At 50.3% G+C, this 19,371-nt stretch overlaps 1 protein-coding gene across 4 annotated transcripts in view; it reads left to right on the top strand.

The window, feature by feature from the left end:
* Positions 1-2,570, top strand: part of PTK7 (protein tyrosine kinase 7 (inactive)) — a 188,245-nt gene extending 185,675 nt beyond the window's left edge. For all 4 annotated transcript variants that reach the window (XM_059720357.1, XM_059720359.1, XM_059720360.1 and 1 more), the window contains 3 exons: positions 322-473; positions 576-754; positions 1,267-2,570. In XM_059720357.1, the coding sequence (XP_059576340.1) occupies positions 322-473; positions 576-754; positions 1,267-1,427 (492 nt within the window). In that variant the 3' untranslated portion in view covers positions 1,428-2,570. The remainder of the gene's footprint in view (positions 1-321; positions 474-575; positions 755-1,266) is intronic.
* Positions 2,571-19,371: the final 16,801 nt, after the last annotated feature.

Here is a 19,371-nt window from a genome sequence, read left to right as displayed (position 1 = left end):
TGCATGACTGAGGGCTCCTTTTCAGCGTAGGGTGGGGATAGGATAGAGAGTGTTCCTTTGGGTCATGGGTACCTGTCTGTCCCTTGCTAAGAAGATGAACTAGCTCAGGGAAGAGACAGGATGAAGACCCTTCCCTGCCCTGGAACCAGGGCCAGCCTGGCTTAGAAGTCTAGCTCAAAAGTGAAGTATGGGCTGGGCCAGGGCAGGGATGAGCTATAGAGTCTGCCCCTCTGGATCCTGGTGCCAGGCCAGGCCAGGCCAGGCCAGAGTAGGATATGATTTGGCTGTGTGATTGATGTTGACATCTCTCTGTTGTGGCAGGTGTCCCTCTGTTCCCAGGTGGCCCTGGGGATGGAGCATCTCTCCAACAACAGGTTTGTGCACAAAGACCTGGCAGCCCGGAATTGCCTCATTAGTGCCCAGAGGCAGGTCAAGGTGTCAGCCCTGAGCCTCAGCAAAGATGTATACAACAGGTATGTTAGGCAGCTATGCCTTGGCTGCATGGGGCCTGGCCTCTCAAAAGCTGTGTGCACCACCTGTACAGGCCTGACTCTTCCATGCCTCTCCCTGTGCAGTGAGTACTATCATTTCCGCCAAGCCTGGGTCCCACTCCGCTGGATGCCCCCAGAAGCCGTTTTGGAGGATGAATTCTCCACCAAGTCTGATGTGTGGTCCTTTGGGGTCCTCCTGTGGGAGGTGTTCACGCATGGGGAGCTGCCTCACTCCAAGCTGACTGATGATGAGGTGCTAGCAGGTACATGAGGCATTACGGCTCTTGCTCAGGGCTGCCCTGTGAAGTGCAAGCTGTTAGCATGCAGCCTCCCCAGTCCCCCAGTCAGGGTCAGTGGGAAAGACACACTCCCTGCTCAGCCTGCACTTGGTGAGGAAGAGGTGGCCAAAGTGCTGAGCTGTTCATGGCATGTCCCCTGGAGCATCCTAGCCCATTTTTGTCTCTCCCACCGGAGAAGTTGACTGGCGAGTGTTGGAGATGGGGCCCTGGGCTCGATGTACTCAGCCCTCATCCTGCCTGGCAATTCCTGGCTCTTGGTCATCTGATTTGACAACTGTGTTGGAGGATGAATGGTCTTGCTCCACCTCACACATGGGTGGCCCTGGGGGACTCCTATGTGCAGGTGCAAAAAGTGTCTGCTGGGGGTGCTGTGCCATGGAGTCACACAATATCCCATCGCCACAGGAGCTGGAGGCAAGGATGGGAGGAGACATGTCTCTTGTCTCTCATGTTCTGGGTTCTGCTTTCCTCTCCAGGTTTACAGTCTGGGAAAGTGAAGCTCCCACACCCTGAGGGCTGCCCTTCGAAGCTTTACAAGCTGATGCAGCGCTGCTGGGCCCCCAGCCCCAAGGACCGTCCATCCTTCAGCGAAATTGCCAACATGCTTGGGGAAAGCCCATCCGACAGCAAAGCCTGAGCGAGGACCAGGCCCAGTGCTGGGGGGAGGGGGGAAATCAGGGCTACAGACTCCAGAAGCTGACTGGGAAGAGTTTGAGCCCAGAGGGACCATGGGTTACACTACTGGACACAGCGCTGCAGGGGCTTCTCCCTATGCCTTATGAAAAAGCCTCCTCCAGGTTCTACCTCGGATACCCGCAGGTCTAGCTCCAGCCAATCATTGTATTGTGAGCAGGGAATGCTGGGAGCAACTGGCTGGTTCCACAGCCAAATGGAAGGGGGAGGCCATGTCTCCTCTGTGCCTTGTAACATCTGGTATTTCCAGAGCCCTTCACAGAGCACAGCAAGCCCTCTGCCAGGAGGGAGAGGCCCAATGGTAAGTCTGTGCTGCTGCACAGCTTGGGTGGGGGCTGAGCCGTGCAGTGAGGCAAGGCAGTTCTGGATCCCTTAGTATCTCTGAGCTCCCATATTGTACTAGCATGTCAGGAAATCCCCACTCCCAGAATCAGCTGAGATCTGCTGTGTACAGCAACCATAGGACTCGAAGCACAAGCCAGTGTAGCCTAGTTCAAAACCTTGCCTTTGTTGCTCGCTCACTGCTGCCCTGTACCTGCAGCATCCGCCGTCCTTTCTTCTTGGGCAGCCTCTTATGGAGGCTGGCCAGGCACAATGCTGGGCTATTGGTGCTGTCCAGAAGGGTAGCCTGGGTGGGTTTCCTCCATCATGTCCCTGCCCATTCCTTGTCAAATGGGAGTGGGGAGTCTGTGATGGGCGGGAGCTCTGCCCTCCCTGTTCTATAGAGCTCGCTAAGGAACCTGTATATTTATTAAGTGGTTCCATCCTCCCATCTCTTCTGTCTGTGCTAGGCACCCCAGCACCTCGCCATGCCCTGATGGAGCAAGGCCCAGTAGTGGGAACACTAAGTGCCTGGCATATGAAGGAGATTCTCACTAGCTTTCCTGACTACCCGATGCCTTTTCTGTATGTTTCTTTGGGGTGGCAACCCCTCTGTTCCCTTTGTAAAGTGCTGACCTCTCCCAGACGTAGTATTTCTATTATTGGAATGCCGCCTAGAGCCATTTAGTTTGTTTGCTTGAGTGGAGGGCACAACAGCCCAGAGTTTTTTCACATGCTGCTCTCAATAAAGAATCTCTTTTTGTAATGATTGGTTTTGGCTTCCTTCTCCCCTTCTGGATTTGGGTGGCTACCACACAGGCTGCCAGTCAAACCAGCCCTCTGAATATATTGGCCAAAACTCCAGGAGGAACAACCAGAGACATGTGCCATAGCCCAGCACCTTGTCAAGGCTGGTGGGTGAGTCCAACACAACAAGAAGGGGTGCTCCTGTCAGGGTTCAGTTCTCTGTGTTGATGTCTCATCTGTGGGAGCATGATGGAGAAACAGAGAGAATTTGGAACAAGGGGTGTGGGCAGTTCTAGGATTTTGAAAGGGGGTGCAGACAGTGCTGTGCATCATCATATTATCTTTTTCTTTTCTCTTCTCACTACTTCCGCTGTCATGTTTCCTTCCATATCTCTCAAGTTTAGGCTGTGTCCATCTTGAAATATAGCTGTTGTAGCCTGCTACAGTTGAGAACATTTAGAACCTTTGTTGTTTAAGGGAGTCCCACATCCTTGGAAGTGCTCCATCTAAATCATTTGCCTCCCAGGCTAGAAAGGAGTGCTAGAAAGACCACGCTTGAGGCCTGTTTCCTGGGTAAGTCCATGGGGTTGGCCTCTGAGCCTAGAACACAGAACTGAGCTGGGTGTAGAACCGCTGGGTTATCAGTTCCCTGTCAAGGCAACCATCTTTTCTGTACCTTAGAAGTCCTCCAGTGAGTACAGAATTGCCTCTTCTCAAGGAGACAGTCTTTACTGTCTCCTCACCAGTCTTTCCACATCAAGCTGTCTCAGCATGCTACCACTTCTGCATTTATTACTGTCTAGTTCATTTATGGGGAATCTGACCCAGGACTGTAGGGATTCATTTTACAATCCTTCCTGCTGAGAATCAGTTAGTGATCAGAACTATCTTGGCTGAAGTGCCTTGCAGGAATACAGGCAGGATCTGCCACATCCATGTTCCTTGGATTTCTGAGGGAGGTGCAGAATGCAGTCCAGCACCTCCCTTTTGAAGAAGCCAAGATATTAGCTCCAAAATGGATACAGCACCTGTACAAAGCAGCCAGTGTCACCCTTCATTCCTGTAGTGTCTGTAACCCACCCCTAAAAGGAAACACAGGGCTTGTTTACAAGTGCATTTATGCTGGCTTAAATTTACCACGCAGTAAGTGGGAATAGGCCGGCATCTACACACGCAGGCATTAAAGCACATTAACACTGTGTGTATACTGACTTGGGACTAAAGTTAGTTCCAAGCCAGTCCATACATGCGGTGTTACTGTGCAGTAAGGCATCTTCACATGCATTATTGTGCAGTAACTAATCGGGCGTAAATATACCTGCATGATGCAAGTATCAAATTTATGCTCAAGTTGGCATAAGTCACCATATGTACTGCGCAGTTTGGGCGTGCATGTGTAGACACATGCCCATACTGCACAATAATTTTGGTTACTGCGCAGTAAATGCGCATGTGTAGACATGTGCACAGATTATCATCCTTCTCCAGGCAGAGACAGCCCCAGGAATCACCTCTTCCTCTGCTTCACTTTTCCAAGGAAGTGCCATTGTTTCCACAAGAAGAAGCATTCCTACTCCACTGATGTCTTGACTCTCCATCCTTTGACAAATGGCCAACAGCCATTGAGGGGATAGTCATGAGAAGCACAGCACCTCCTGAGGCTCCATCATCCTCCACCTTCTGCTTCATCATTCAGATCAGATAGGATCTGATTCATATCTCTTAAACTTGAGGATATCTATACAAAGGTCTTAGAAAACCTTTGAAACACTTACCAACTGTTTCAGACCCTGTGCCTAACACTGAGTACACACAGGTTAAACTTGTTCCCAGTTCAGAGACTGGAGTGCCACCCTGGACTCTCCATCAGTCAGAGCCTGTCTCTTCCATGACTGCTTCCAGTCTTTATGGGACCTCATTTTTCAGACCAAGGACAGGTCTGGTAGTGGTTTTACTTTGTATCAAATATTGAGGTTTCTTTTCTACCAAAGTTTTAGTTCAGCATTTTGTTTCTTAAATTCCCATAGGTTGGGTCATCTAGGGGTTAAGTTGTATCAGTGCCACAGGTAATGGTGTCATCATCCCGTGCAATTTAGCCAGAGAGACTCCAGATGCCAGTGGACTAGATCAATATGTCAGGACTGCCAGATATGGCTCTATGGATTTAAGTAACAGCCTTTCAGAGTCTTTACTGCTCTCTCAGCTTCTCCATTACTATAAAAATAGTGAGGACTGCTAGTGCAATGCTGAAAAAGCAAAGTTTCTGCAAACTGTAGGAATAACTCAGAGGTAAACCAAGGTCTATTGTCTGATATGAGGAACTCAGGAACATCAGGTCTTGCAAATATGGATTTCAGTTTTTGGATGACCTGTGCCAATGAGGTCTGTGTAAGCAAAGCCAAGTCAATACATTTGCCAAGGTCTGTCTTGGGGTGGTCAGTGATTTTGGCTAGCAGGCCACTTAACAAGTTTTGGTGAGTTGTTGAGGGCCACACACACAAATTCTTTCAGCAGATATCATTTAATAAGTTATAGATAACAGCAAATAATATACTAAAAATCAAACATCGACCATAACATACTTTAATTTTATTTCAAAGAATAATTTTTGTCTTGATTTTTTTTTTTTTGGATTAATGTATATAGAGGCATTGCATAATAGCTCAAAATAGTTTTACTCTTTTATGCTGTGTGTGTGTGTGTGTGTGTGTGTGTTCAGGGTGGGGGGGTAGGTGAAGGAGTGGGGGTGTATGGGGAAGTTAGGTATGGGGCGTGTGTTGGGGGGACTGCCTGCACGCTAGGTCCTGGGCACTGGCCGGAGGTGGGGGGAGGGAGGGAGGTGGGGACAGGGGGCACGTGCAGCAGAGCTCACTGGGGCAGTGTGGTGCAGGTGTGGTCCACCTCCCCCATCGAGACCTTGATGCTCCACATGGGGCTGAGCCCCACTTGCCCCTGCCCAGATCATAGAAAATAAAGGGCTGAAAGTGACCTCTGGAGTTCATCTAGTTCAGCTCCCTGCTTGAGGCAGGATCATCCCTTTTCAAACTATCCCATACAAAGCCTTGTCTAGCCTATTAGTAAAACTACAGTCAACCCTGACATACAATCACAAGACATAACACCTTAACATATCATAGGTAAAGCAGGAGAACAACAGCAGCCAGTGTCCTGTTGTTGCAAAGGTTGTTACAATGTGCTTCAGAGATCTGAGGAAGAGGGTCATGATCCCCTGTTTCAGAGGAAGGTAACACTCCTCCCCCCACACAGTCTCTATTAGTCTGACCGTGGGGTAACATTGCTTTCTGATCTCGAATGTGGTGATTGACCTTGAGTAGAGGGGCAAAATTCTCTAGCCAGGAACCTCTTAGATTTAACCCAGCAGAAGCATTGGCACAGCCCAGTCAAAATCCCCAACCAACTCACAGTGCTGCTGAGAAAATTGGTGGGGAACCCCCTCCCCACAAGTGACTTGTAGCAACAAAAAGAGGGGAAAAAAATCTCTCCCAATTCTGTGTAGCAACCTGCAAAACCCAGAAGCTTGGGAAATAGGGAAATAGCCGTAGTAGACCATCTGTGACCAGTACTTATTCAGCTTCTTATTGAACTCCAATGATGCAAATTCCACAGCTGCCCTAGGTAGTTTATTTCATTGCTTCACTGATCTAACAGCAAAGAAGTTTTTTAATCTTACTTTGCTACAACTTCAAGCCATTGGTATGTCTTCTGCTCTCTGTTGTATTATCCCCCTTTATGGTAGCTGTAACAGTGCCCGCCACGCCCGCTCCCCCATTACTGGAAAGAAAAGGGAAGAGCAGGACAGAGCCAGCAAAGCAAGTGCTGCTGACAGGGAAGCTACAACCTAGTGTTGGTAGGTATAGGTAGCAAAAGTGAAAAGGTTGAAGGACCCAGCCTGCAGTCTGCAAGCAGCAGAAGGCTGGGCAGTTGATTAGAGAGTTAGCAGCAGAGAGCTAGGTCAGATGACTGGAAGAGGGAGGTGCAAGCAGTTTATAAGTCTGAGCCTGAGGACAGGTGTTTGGACTGGCTCATATAATCAGAAGGGGAAGGAGCTTTACAAAGGGCTTCAGAAACACAAGAAGTAGAAACATGTAGTAGGGAGAGGAAAGATGAGCAGAGCTAGCTGTCAGGAAGGAAGCAAGGTACCTGGGAGAACAAGACGGCTCCCTAGGGTAGGAGCGTTGCAGCATGTTTATGGAGGGGTTTGTATTTGAGTTATGGCTGAGTAGGTTGGTTTTTGTGTTATAGCTGTTTTCTTTGGAGTTTGTTCTCTGACTGGAGAACTGAATTATGACTGTGGGGGAGGTTTGGAGGTCATGCAGCAGGGTGCCTAGGACAACATGGTTTTAGACCTGCTCTGGGCAGGGACATGAGGGTTGGAGACCAAGGAGCTGCAATCAGATGCAAGCTGAACATGCCAATTTCTTTCAACCTCTCCTAAATGAATGACTTGCCTTCCAAACTTCTTATCATTTTGTTGCCCACCTCTGTACCCTCTCTAACTTCTCCATGTTCTTTTAGAATGTGGAGCTGAAAACCACACACAGAGGCCCAACTAGTGGTGAGTAGAGCGGCACCATCTCCTTTAGTGTCTTTCACCTAATGCTCCTATTAATGCATTGCAAAACCGCATTGAGCTTTTGTGCAGCTGCATCACACTGCAGTCTCAGATCCTTCTCTATAGTGATGTCATCCAGTCAGTTGTCTCTCCCCCCTCTCCCCTCCACCTTGTATTTGTTTTTGGTTTTTCTTTCCAGGGTGCAGCACCTTGCATTTGCATACTGTTAGCTCCAGCCCAACTTCCCAGTCAATCAAGATCCTTCTGAATTGTACTCTTTTCCTCCAGTGTGTTCACTATCCTTCCTAGTTTTGTGTAGTGTACAGATTTCCTCAAGAAGCTTTTTGTTCCAGTATCCAAATCATTATGTTGAACAGCACTGGATCCAGGATGGACGTCTGTGGGACTCTGCTCAAAACTTTCTGCTGTTCTGACATGGAACCATTTACAATTACCCTCTGCCTGCAGCTAATTAGTTGTCTATCCACTTTGTAGTAGTTCTGTCTAGCCCATGTTTCTCCTACTTGTTTATGAGAAGGTCAGCTTGGACTTTGTCAAAGGCCATAATGAAGTTCAAGTACACTGTATCCACTTCATTCCCTTCATATACCCAGCTAATTATTTTGTTGAAGAAAGAGATTGCATTTCTTTGACACTTTTTTCTTAGCAAATCCTTTCCTCCAGTTCTTGCCAGTGATTTCCCTTAGGATATGCTCCAGTAATTTCCCAGGTACTGAGGTGAGGATAACCGGTCTATAATTCCCTGGATCTCTTGGCAATGCATAGGGGGTGCATGTGCACGTGCACCTCTGAGGTTGGTGGTGCATCCCCTGCAAAAAGCACCGCTGCTGATGGCATCTGCGGGCAGTCGCTGCTTGCTACCCCCCCCCCCCCCCCAACACCGCTGTGGCTGCCTCCGGGAGCTTGCCACTGCCATGCCCCTGCTGCCTCCACCACCTGCAGGCAGTCACTGGTGCCCCCTCAGCCTCCGGGGACATACAGCGTTCATGCCTGGATCTTTTTGCCTTGCAGGCTGGGACAAGGACAATGTATGCAGTGAACAAATGCAGCAAAGATGTGCCTGTAAGAAATGGCAAACAATAACAAATGGTGGAGAGGGATCATTTGGACAGGGAGTGTTGGCTGCAGTCAAGACTGGGGAGTTTGACAGGAGTTTGCCAGTACTTCTAAGGACTAAATCCCAGATGTTCTTAGTTAGAGAGAGTCTTGCCCCTCCACTCAGGGTCAGACCAATTGCCACGTTTGGGACCAGGAAGGAATTTTATCCTATGGTCAGATTGGCATGGGCTGTAGGGGATTTTGCCTTCCTTTGTTGCTGAGCCCTCCTCTTCCTTGGCTTTCTTGAGTACATTTTAATAGCCCTTGCAGCTTCAGAACACTGGCTACCAGTGTCCTCCTGCATTACCTGTGGCTGGGAAGGATGTTTTTAGTGTCTGTTATCCTTGGGCAATATGCCTTATATTGTGTGACAGGGTCAACTGTGTAGTTTTAGGAATAGGTTGGACAAGAATTTATATGGGATAGTTTGGATAGGGATGATCCTTCCTCAATCAGGGATTGGATTAGATTAGTGTTTCTCAACCTGTGGGCCATTACCCAAAAGTGGGTCACAAGAATATACAAAAGGGCCACAAACAAACTTTAAAAATGGATTCTCCTTTAAAGGAGCAAAACATGGGAAACCATGGTTTTTCCCTTGCAGACTCTCAGAGTTCTAGCCTGCAAGGGGATGCTTGGGGCTGCTTAGGGCCCCAATGCCCCACACATACCCCACTGTAACCCACACACCCACTCCCTGACCCACACACTGGGGAGGGGCTAGGCCCTGGAGGAATTGGGAGTGAGGGGTACTGGGTCAGAACTGGCCATCGATGTTTATAAATGGGTGCTGGTACAAAAAAGGTTGAGAACCACTGGACTAGATGATGTACAGATGTTCCTTCCCACCCTACTTTTCTGTGATTTTAGGAATCCTAGACTCTCCAGCCAGGATCATGGGAAATATCCACTAGGAAACCTTCTTCACATTTCCTGTATGATGCAGAATGAGGTTCTGCATGAACAAGGCCTGTGTGAACTGCTTTTGTTTTTTTCATGGATTCCTATGGACTTGTTCCTTCCTCTCTTCTAGTCACTGTCTTGTCTGGCTATGATGAGCCCAAGCTGGGCCACTCTGACAGATAATTCCATTTCCCATTCCACATCTCCACTAGAGGGTGCTATTACATCACATCCCTTTCATTTAACCAGCACTGCTAAGGGAGCAGCCATTCACAACCAGGGTACAGTGATACTTGGGGTGCCATGAGATTCTTTTAAGAGTGATGCAGGGTGCTGTGTAGTATTAGCATGGTCAGGTGTGAAAACACCTACACATGATTCATTAGATAAACCCACAGATTTCAAATAGGAATCCATAGTGTCACAAACATCCTCACCTTCTTTGGTCTTCCTGAGCTCTTTGCAACATAAGAATTGCTATGTTATTTTTTTCCTTAAGCAAAACATGAGTGAAAGCTAAGAGTTGGCATTTTCCAATGGGTGCCTTGAGTCTAGCAAGGTGAAGAACCCTGGCCAAGGTGGGATCCCCCTCTGAAGCAAAATGGCTCATGAAGGAGATGGGACATGTTATAGCATCATTCCCCCCACCCCTCCTCACTACCAGAGATGTCTCTGTGGTCTCTTTGCATGCTTCTGCTACCCAGGCAATATGGCAACCAGGATGATGGGAACTTACCTCCTTTTTGCTTTGCTGCTTCTTTTCCCTGCCCCCTACCTCCTGTCCCAAATCCTTACACCCTCTGCTTCCTCATGACCTTCCTTAAAGCTGTCTTCTTCCAGAGAGGCCTCAGGTATTTATCTCACCTGAGGAAAGGCAAGGTATATAAACAATATGTTTCCCTCCAAAAAGTTCAGGCAGACATTCTGGAAACAACCCTTTGACACCTAGCACCTTCCAAATCTGTACCTGCTGTCCTGGAGCAAGGACTTTGCCTTTGTGCCTGGCCTTTCTGCAACTTGTAACCTCAATATAAAGGGGTCCTAAGGGCCATTATGATCTGATGAGCTATGAGTTCCAGAGGCAAAGCCACACAGGCCTTCTGGGCACACTGGCTGATGTAGCAGCACTTGCAGGCCCAGTCCTAAATAAGGTAAGCCTTTGACAGGTTCTGACCGAACCTACATTGGAGGAGTTTTTTCCTGCAGCTTGTGTTCATATTGTGGACAATAGGAACTGCCAGACTGGATCAGTCCTGGGACCCCTTTGGCCTAGTATCTTCTCTTCAACAGTGGCAGCATCAGGCGCTTTAGAGAAAATCACAAAGAACCCTGCAGCAGAGGGAGGTGTACACAGACCTGCTCTCTGTAATGGCATCATCAGTTAGTTGTTCCAGCCTAGCTTTAACCCACAGATTTTTATATCATTTCAAGATATATAAGTAGGAGATGTATCTTGGTCTCCTGATAAACATTACCCAAGCTAATCTTTCTTTCTAGCCTAAGAAAATATTGGCCTCTAAGATGCCGATAACAGGAGTTCCACCTTCAAATCAAGAGTTGGATGAAAAAAATAATTCTTACTGTATCATTTGTCCTATGTTGATAGGTGTGTATATATTGAGGACAGAGGAACCATTGTGATCGTTTAGTCTGACCTCCTGAATAACACAAACTAGAGGACTTCCTTAACTTAATTCCAGTTTCAAGGTCAAAGGTTGTGCTTCTAATAGAGTAGACATAGGGGGAGGGGGTCAACAGAAAAAGCACTTGAGTCCTTTAAATCTTTCACTATAAGGCAGGTTTTCTAGTCCTTTACACATTATTGTGGTTCTTTAAGCTGTGCGCTCTAATTTTCTCTTATCCTTGAGCTGTGGACACCAGACCTGGACATATAGACTTCCAGTAATGTTTGCACCAATCCTACATACAGAGGTAACACTCCGTCCCCCACCCGCCAACTAATTACTCCCTTCCTTATAACCAAGGATCACGTTAGATCAGTGGTTTTCAAACTGTGGGCACACCCGGGGGGGGGGGGGGGGCATGAAGGAATGTTGGGGGGGTGCCATGCGCAAAGCATATTTCACTTTTTAAAATTATTATTATTCATTGAAATGGTAAGCGTAAACCTTTTCCAACTGATCTCACAGGTGTTACAATGTATTTAATTAAGCCAGCAATCATTTCCATAGCAACAACTACATTTCTTGCCTTCCGGTTTAGTACCCCGTCATATCTACTCTTATAACACAAATTACAACAAGCATTTGTGCAGTGCATTTTATTCTGTTGGTGAGTTTGATATTTTTCATACTATTACGAGGTGAAAATGGATCTGTACTTATTGCCAGAAGATACTGTTCTGAAATGAAAGGCAGAAGCTGAAATGGCTAAAGTCGGTAAGTACAGTATCTGTGAATATCAGTTTCAATCTGTGAATTTGAAACTTACAAGGGTAGGTAATTTAATTAGGTAATTTAAGTTGCATTTGTCTCTGTGAAGTTTATGAAAGCATCTTTTGCATATCTGTTTTTGTCTAGGTTGTGGGGGTGGGGAGGGCAGGACATGAACAAAATTGTAACTCAAAGGCAGGGGGGCTCAGCTCAAAAAGTTTGAAAACCGCTGCATTAGCTGATTTGGCCACGGCCTCATACTGAGAGCTCATGTTTAGCTGATTGTCTGCCAGGGCCCATGTCTCCTTTTTGAGCTTGACCAGACCTATTTTCTATAAATCTGTGTTGACTAGCATTAATTATATTACACTTCTTTAATGCTTTCTTAAAGAAGTTCCCTGTGAGCCATTTTATTGGCTGTCATGCCATACCTATAGATAGCTGGATCATCCCTTTTTTTTTTTTTAATATTGGCACATGCTTTCTTCTAGTCCTTTGATTACTGAACTCTTTCCCCCCCCCCCTTAAGAATTCAGAATACTCCTTTACTAACTCTCTTAAAATTCTTGATGCAAATTATATGGACCTGCCAATTTAAAAACTGCTAGTAATTACTGTTTAATGCCATTCTAATCTACTGCTGGACTGAGCAGTGTTTCATGTTATGGTATAAATCAAAACTCAACCTTCTCCCAACACCCCAAGACAAAACAGAAACAGTTAATGAATGCTTCTGCCTTCTCTCCATTTGCTCTACATATGCTTAACTGACAGGAAAGAACCTTGCTTGCTTATGTCCTTAGACCACCATGGCTACAACCAACAACCTGTGCTTAATTGAAATATTCCTTTTAACTCCACTGGCCATCAGCTTTCTACTCTTCTTATTTGGTCCCCTTGTTCTTATGTTGATGAGAGAGGAAAAACAGGAGCACCTGATTTATCTTCTCTGGCTTGGTCAAATATTTTTCTCATATCCCCAATGAATGGATCGATTCCTTTCCAACAAAACCACCCCAATTTCTTTTCTAATGAGTTTTTCCAGACCCCTAATTGTTCTCATCACCATCCTCTGAAGCCCTTCCTTGTTTGGCAGTATCCTTCCTGAGAAGTGGTGATCATTATTGCCACCAGTATTGCAGACTGTATTAAAATGAGGTTACACCATTGAAAATGTTGTTATGGCAGTTTCTGCATCATTCTCCACCCCGTCTCTTATGCATCTATAGCCACTCACCCTTACTCCCTGTTCTGGGTGCAGCATAATTCAGGTGCTTCTTGTAACACACAAGACTTCCTCTCGTTCCAGGTGTCCCCACTCAACTCACCTGCCCCACCTTGATGTTATGAGTGGACGCATCTCTAGGGCTGTGGCAAGGTATAGCAACCTTCTGGTTTAAGGCTTTGCTGGGTCATCTACCAAACTGCTTCCTATGGCTGGCCTTCCTTTCTAGAATGTTCTTTAGATTCATGGGTCATATAGTCAGGTTCCTCCCCAGTTAGGTCCCTTCTTCTTAACATTCTGGATAAGCCTAAAATAAACCTAGACTTCCTTACAGCCTTTTGAGCCTCAGCAGGTTTTCCCCAAGTCTACCCAGAGGCCATTTCCTGAGTAAGTTTTTGTTCTGCAGGAGCTCTGTCTTTCACCAAATGCTACCCTTGCATCTGTCAGAGAGTCAGGGTCTCCCAGTCTGTTTTGTTTTGTTCAAAGGGCTCTTCCCCTCTTTACCTGTGGTGGTGACTGAAGTGGGGCTTGTTACACACCGTGATACCTTGTTGGCTCTTTTCAGGGCGTGTCTACATATGCATTTAGTCGCAACTAGATTTACTGCACAGTAAGCTACTGCGCAGTAAACGATTTTGACTAGGTGTCTACACGTGTAGGAAATTTGCTGCCAGGTCCCTCCAGCCCTGCCATGAGCCCCTGTGGCTACCGAGGGGAGCTCCAGGCTCTGGCCTCAGCTGCAGGCACCTGGGAGCCATCTTTGAAGCCAGCCTCAGCTGCCAGCACTTGGCAGCCATCTTTAAAACCCAGCCTCGCTTTGTGTTCTCTGGGCAGCCAGTTCCTATGCAGCATGTGGCAACTGTGTTTGTGCCCCCTCTGCATCCCTGTGCTATGGCTGCCCCAGTCCCTGGCCCCAAGGAATAAGCTCCCCTGATTCTGCTGGCCACCTCAGTCACCCTGCTGGCCTGTTGAGCTCACCATCACCTGGCCCATAGCTGTCTCACCCTGCTTAGCTTCCCCATGCCCAGCAACTGCCTGCCCGCCTGCCATGCATCCTCCCAGGGCCCCCACCACCATGCAGCTGCTGCTACCAGCGATGCCAGTGAGGGGCTCCAGGAGTCCACTGCCAGGTAAGCTGTTGCCCTCCTGGGCCTCCAGCCCTGCCACCTCTGGGCCTGCTGCGCTACTTAGCGCTGATGGCAGCACCTGGTGCAGCAGAACTTGTCCCTGAGCAGTGGGTTGGATGCCTTTTGGATGACTCGAGCTACCTCTGTGCACCTGCTTTACCAGCCCTGGCCCCACCTGGAGTGCCAGGACACTGGCATGCACCTGGCCCTCCCCATTGATACCCACCTGACCCTGGTGCTGCTCATGCTGGCCATTGCCACCAGCCTCTGGTATGTGGGGCATTTGTTCTGTGGAGGCAAGGCCACCACCAGTGAGGCTGTCCTGGAGGTGTCTGATGCCCTCCAGGATGTGCCGGTAGACAACATCCTCCATGTCCATGACCCCCAGGTGATGGTGGCTGGGTTCCCCCAGTGTATCGGGGCCCTGGACAGCACCCACATACCAGTGACCTTCCCACCCCATGGAAACCTTCCCTATTATAGATGCATGATGTTCCACTCTGTGGTCCTGCAGGCAGTCTTAGCCCACTGGGGGATGTTCATACATGTGAGTGCTGGCTGGCCAGGCAGTGTGCACGACACTCGTGTTCTGAAACTCCAAACTGGCTGCACTGGTGGAGAGTGAGCGCTTCATGCTGGGAGTGGCATGCCTGCATCTGGGCACTGTTGTTGTCCTACCCCAGTTCATCAGGGATCCTGTGTACCTCTTCCTGCCTTGGCTGATAAGGCCTTACAAAGGTCACCTGGACCCCTGCCAGGCCCATGTTAACTGTTGCCTCAGCTGGTTGAGTGCGCCTCTGGCTACCTCAAGGGCTACTGGCGCTCCCTCACTGCCTGCCTCGAAGTGGCTGAGAACAACCTTCCCTGGGTCGTCATCATAGCATGTCTGCTGCACAATATCTGCGAGGCATGGGAACAGTTGTTCTGCAAGGCCTGGGCAGAGGAGGTGTGGCGGTCAGAGGTTCCCTGGTGGCAGAAGCAGTGGTGACACGTGGGGGTGCACGGGGGTGCACATACACCCCCTGAGAGCGCTGGTGCACCCCCTGTCAGGCTGCGCTCTCTGTTTAGCTGGTGGGCAGGCGGGAGCACTGGTGCCCCCCTGCAAGCACCGGCTGTGGGGCAGGGCCACAAGCAAAAGCAGCTGGAGAACTTCCGGAAGTGGCACAGCCGCTTTGTGGTGAGCTATCGGTCATGGGGGGACCCCCTCCCCTGGTCAGTGGGATCAGCTGCCAGGGGATCCCCCCCAGCTTGCTGACTAGTGTTGGGGGGGCAAATGCCCCCCCTGACTCAAGAGGCACCAGCAGCATGAGCTGCAGTGGAAGTGGCAAGTCCCACCATTGAAGACCCAGGTGAGTCGTGCACCCGCCAACAGCGGCTAGGGCACTGGGTGTGGGAGCTTCTGGTGGACCACTTTCTGGAGCACTGCCCTTACTCCCCTAGCACCACTCTCATGCCAGGTACAGATCCAAACAAGAAATCTTTATTCCCCTCACAGTTCACAACCCCCATCCCTCCCCCCTCCTTCCCCAACACACACAGCTCCCTCCCCTTCCTCCCCAACACACAAAGCCCTTCCACCACCCTCCCTATCCACCATCAATAAAAATCCTCTTCCCAGTTTTAAAACTATGTAGAGTCTGTGTTTTTGTGTCCCAGAATGGGGGCTCATGGGGTGGGAGTGCCTAGGGGGCACAGCCTGGGGGCAGGTGGCCAGCAGCCTGGCCTTGGGCTGTTCCCCTGCAGATGTGCAAGCCACAGCATGTGTGGCGGGTAGAGGGCTTGCCCAGGGGCAATAGCAGCCAGTGCTCCACTGGGGCAAGTGGCTCCCCCTCTGTTGGCAGAGTCTAGGCCCAGTAGGGCCATGTCAAGTCCTGGCACCACTCCAGGCAGTTCTGGATCCATGCCCACATGGAACTGGAGTGAGCAGCGGGGTTGGGCCCAGGTAGGTGGTAGCGGACACAGGGCAGGGGTTGGGCCAGGGGCTCCTGTGGGTGAGAGGTGGCAGAGGACCTCCTTCCAGGCCAAGATGGGAGCTTGCTTTGGGGTGGCAGAGCTAGGGATGGGGGCCAGGCAGCGATGGTCACAAATGAGACTGCCAGGTCCAGGATGATGTCCAGGGTCCCATGGTCATTGTCCATGGTCTCCATGGCTTGGCCAAGGATCCTATTTTGGTCCCTAAGAACATGGATCCACTCCTGCTCCAGGGCTAGGAGCTCAGCCCAGTGTTCTCAGTCCTTCTGGCCCCATGCTGCCTCGTGGGTGATGTCCTCCTGCTGCCACCACTCGATGGGCAAGGTCCTCCTCCTGCCACCTCTCCTCCTGGGTCAGTAGTTCCTGGTGTCAGGCCCATGCATCTGCTGCCCTCTCCTCAGACACCACCACCTGCTAGAGGAGGAGGGTCCACTCTTGTGTGCACCTCTGGTGCATCTGGCAGGCCCCAGTGCTCCATGGTGGTGGCCCTGCTGTGGCCTACAGCCTCTTCCCTGTGTCCAGATGCTGGGCCTGTAGAGCCAGGAGACAGGAACCCTTTGTGAGAGTTAGCAACATTTCAGAGATAAGATGCTCTGCAACGGGGCTGTGCACTGCCTGGCCTCAGATCAGAGGTCAGCCACGCACAGGTGCCCAGGAGCTACACCAAGTTTCATAGTTTCATAGTAGTTAGTGGTTAGAAGGGACCTGAATAGATCATCTAATCTAACCCCCCGCCACTGGTTGGAGCACATGCTGGGATCACACGACCCCAGACAGGTGTTCATCCAACCTCTTTTTTAATTTACCCAAGGTAGGAGCGAGGACCACTTCCCTAGGAAGTTGGTTCCAGATCCTAGCTACCCTCACAGTGAAATAGTGCCTCCTAATCTCTAACCTGAACCTATTCTCCAGCAGTTTCTGGCCATTGTTCCTCATCACCCCAGGTGCTGCTGGGGGGAATAGGGCTCTTCCTATTTGCTGCTGATCTCCCCTAACGAGTTTGTAGGTAGCCACCAAATCCCCCCTCAGCCTCCACTTGCTGAGGCTGAACAGGTTCAGGTCCTTTAGTCTTTCCTCATAGGGCCTGCCCTGTTGCCCTCCAGCCAAGCGGGTGGCCCTCCTCTGAACCCTCTTAAGGCAGACCACATCCTTCTTAAAGTGCGGTGCCCAGAACTGGAAGCAGTACTCCACTTGAGGCCGGACCAATGTCGCATAGAGGGGGAGTATCACCTCTCTGGACCGGCTTGAGATGCACCTTTGGATGCTCAACAAGGTGCGGTTGGCTTTGCTGGCTGCGGTCTGGCACTGGCGGCTCATGTTCCTCTTGGAGTCAATAATGACTCCAAGATCCCTTTCTGCCTCTGTGCTCGCAAGGGGGGAGCTCCCCAGCTTGTATGTATACTGTGTATTCCTTCTCCCCAGGTGCAGCACCCTGCATTTATCTACATTGAACCCCATCCTATTACCATCCACCCACTTCTGTAGTCTGTCTAAGCCTAATTGCAGCCTCTCTCTCCCTTCGAGCGTGCCTACCTCGCCCCACATCTTGGTGTCATTGGCAAACTTGGACAATGTGTTTTCCACTGCCTTGTCCAAGTCACTGATGAAGATGTTGAACAGTGTAGGCCCCAGGACCAAGCCCTGGGGAACCCCACTGTTCACATCCCGCCAGGTCGAGTACGACCCGTCCACCACCACTTTCTGGGTGCGCCCCATAAGCCAACTTTTGACCCATCCAACTGTGTAGGCATCAATGCCACAGTCGCTCAGTTTATTAATGAGAATAGGGTGAGAGACCATGTCAAAGGCCTTCTTAAAGTCCAAAAAGACTACGTCCATGGTGACACCATCATCCAGGGATTTAGTTACCTGGTCATAAAAGGCCATCAGGTTGGTCTGGCAGGACCTGCCTTTGATGAAGCCATGTTGATTTCCCCTGGGCATGATCTCCCCTGCTGGCCCCTCACAGATGCGCTCCTTGATAATTTTTTCAAGGATTTTCCCCATGACCGATGTGAGGCTTATGGGCCTATAGTTTCCTGAGTCCTCCTTTCTCCCTTTCTTATAGATGGGGACCACATTAGTTTCCAATCTCCAGGCACCTGACCCATGGACCACGATCACTCGTACAGCCGGGCCAAGGGCACAGCAATGACCCCCGCCAGCTCTCTCAACACCCATGGGTGGAGGGCATCAGGGCCCACAGATTTAGAAACATCCAGCTGGAAAGCCTGGGCTCAGGCAGGAAAGTTGGACAGGAAAGCCTGGGCTCAGGCAGCCCATGGCCAAGGCCCCCATCCCTATGTGCTCCCCTGCAGGCTCCTGGCAGCACCTGCTGCCACAGCTTGAGACCCCACTCCCCCCTCTCCCTCTGCAGACCAACTGCTCTGCTGCGCTGTCACCCAGCCCATGGTGCCCAGGCACGGGGCACATGGGGCTTCCAGACAACTGGGATGAAGAGCTGGCTGTGCCCCTACTGTTCCCGCTGGGATCCTTTTGAGGCCAGCTGTGCCCTGAGTGTGCCCCTGCTGTGTGTGCCCTGGTGGTGTGTAATGAACTGTTTATGCAGGCTGAGGTGTGCCCAAACCACTACATTCTGCTGATCATCCTGGTGCCCCAGGTGCAGCTGCACTCCTGGTTTGGAACCCCAAGCTACAATGGTACGCGGTGGGGGGCAAACCCAGGCTGCTTCATAACCTCTGCCTGGAAGGCTACCTGTGGCAGTGCTACATGTCCCTGCCCCCCACTACCAAGGAGGACATCACCATTGGCATCAACGCCTTCCTTGGGGTATGAAAGGCCTGTGCCCATCCAGCTGCGGGGGCACAGATTGCTCAATAAAGTTTTGAACTGTGTCCTGTCTCTCTGTGTGCTGTGGGAGGGAAACTGGGGCCAGGGGAGTGTGGGCAAGCCAGGCAGGAAGTGGGGGCAGGGGCAGGAGCTGGAGCTGGGACCAGGAACAGGGGCAGGGACTGGGGATGGGACCCCCCCAGTGTATGGCTTACCATGTGTCTGGGGCTGGTGTGGCTGGTGGCTCAGCGCAGTCTTCCCTGGAACACCTGCCCTTGGACTGGATGGGACACTCCATGCCTGAGGGCCCCCCCCCCTCCAGTGACACATCACTGGAGGGGGCAGGGTCTTGAGCAGGTGGCCCATGCTGCTGAACGTAGCCAGACAGTGGCCTGGGTCCTAGGGCACCAGCTTGTGGGTCAGCTGCCGCATAAAGGGCATAATCTTGTAAGCACAGCCAAAGTGATGATTGTGGTCAGTCAGGGCCATCCGCTGTGCTCACAATGCCTTGATCTTTCACCTAACAGGGCCTCATAAATGTGGGTGTTGGAATACCTGCCTTGCTGGAACTGGCACAGCACCTCTGTGTCACCTTAGAGCACCACAAAGTCTCCAGCCTCCCCTGGCTCCAGCTGGGGCCCCAAGTGGCTGCCACAGGTGTGCATATGTGGGCGGTGGTGGGCCTGGAAAGGGAAGATGAGGAGGACATCATGGGTTCC

The sequence above is a fragment of the Alligator mississippiensis genome, chromosome 1, assembly GCF_030867095.1.
Source record: "Alligator mississippiensis isolate rAllMis1 chromosome 1, rAllMis1, whole genome shotgun sequence".
In the NCBI taxonomy this organism is placed as follows: domain Eukaryota; kingdom Metazoa; phylum Chordata; order Crocodylia; family Alligatoridae; genus Alligator; species Alligator mississippiensis.
This window is presented reverse-complemented; position numbering and strand designations above follow the sequence as displayed.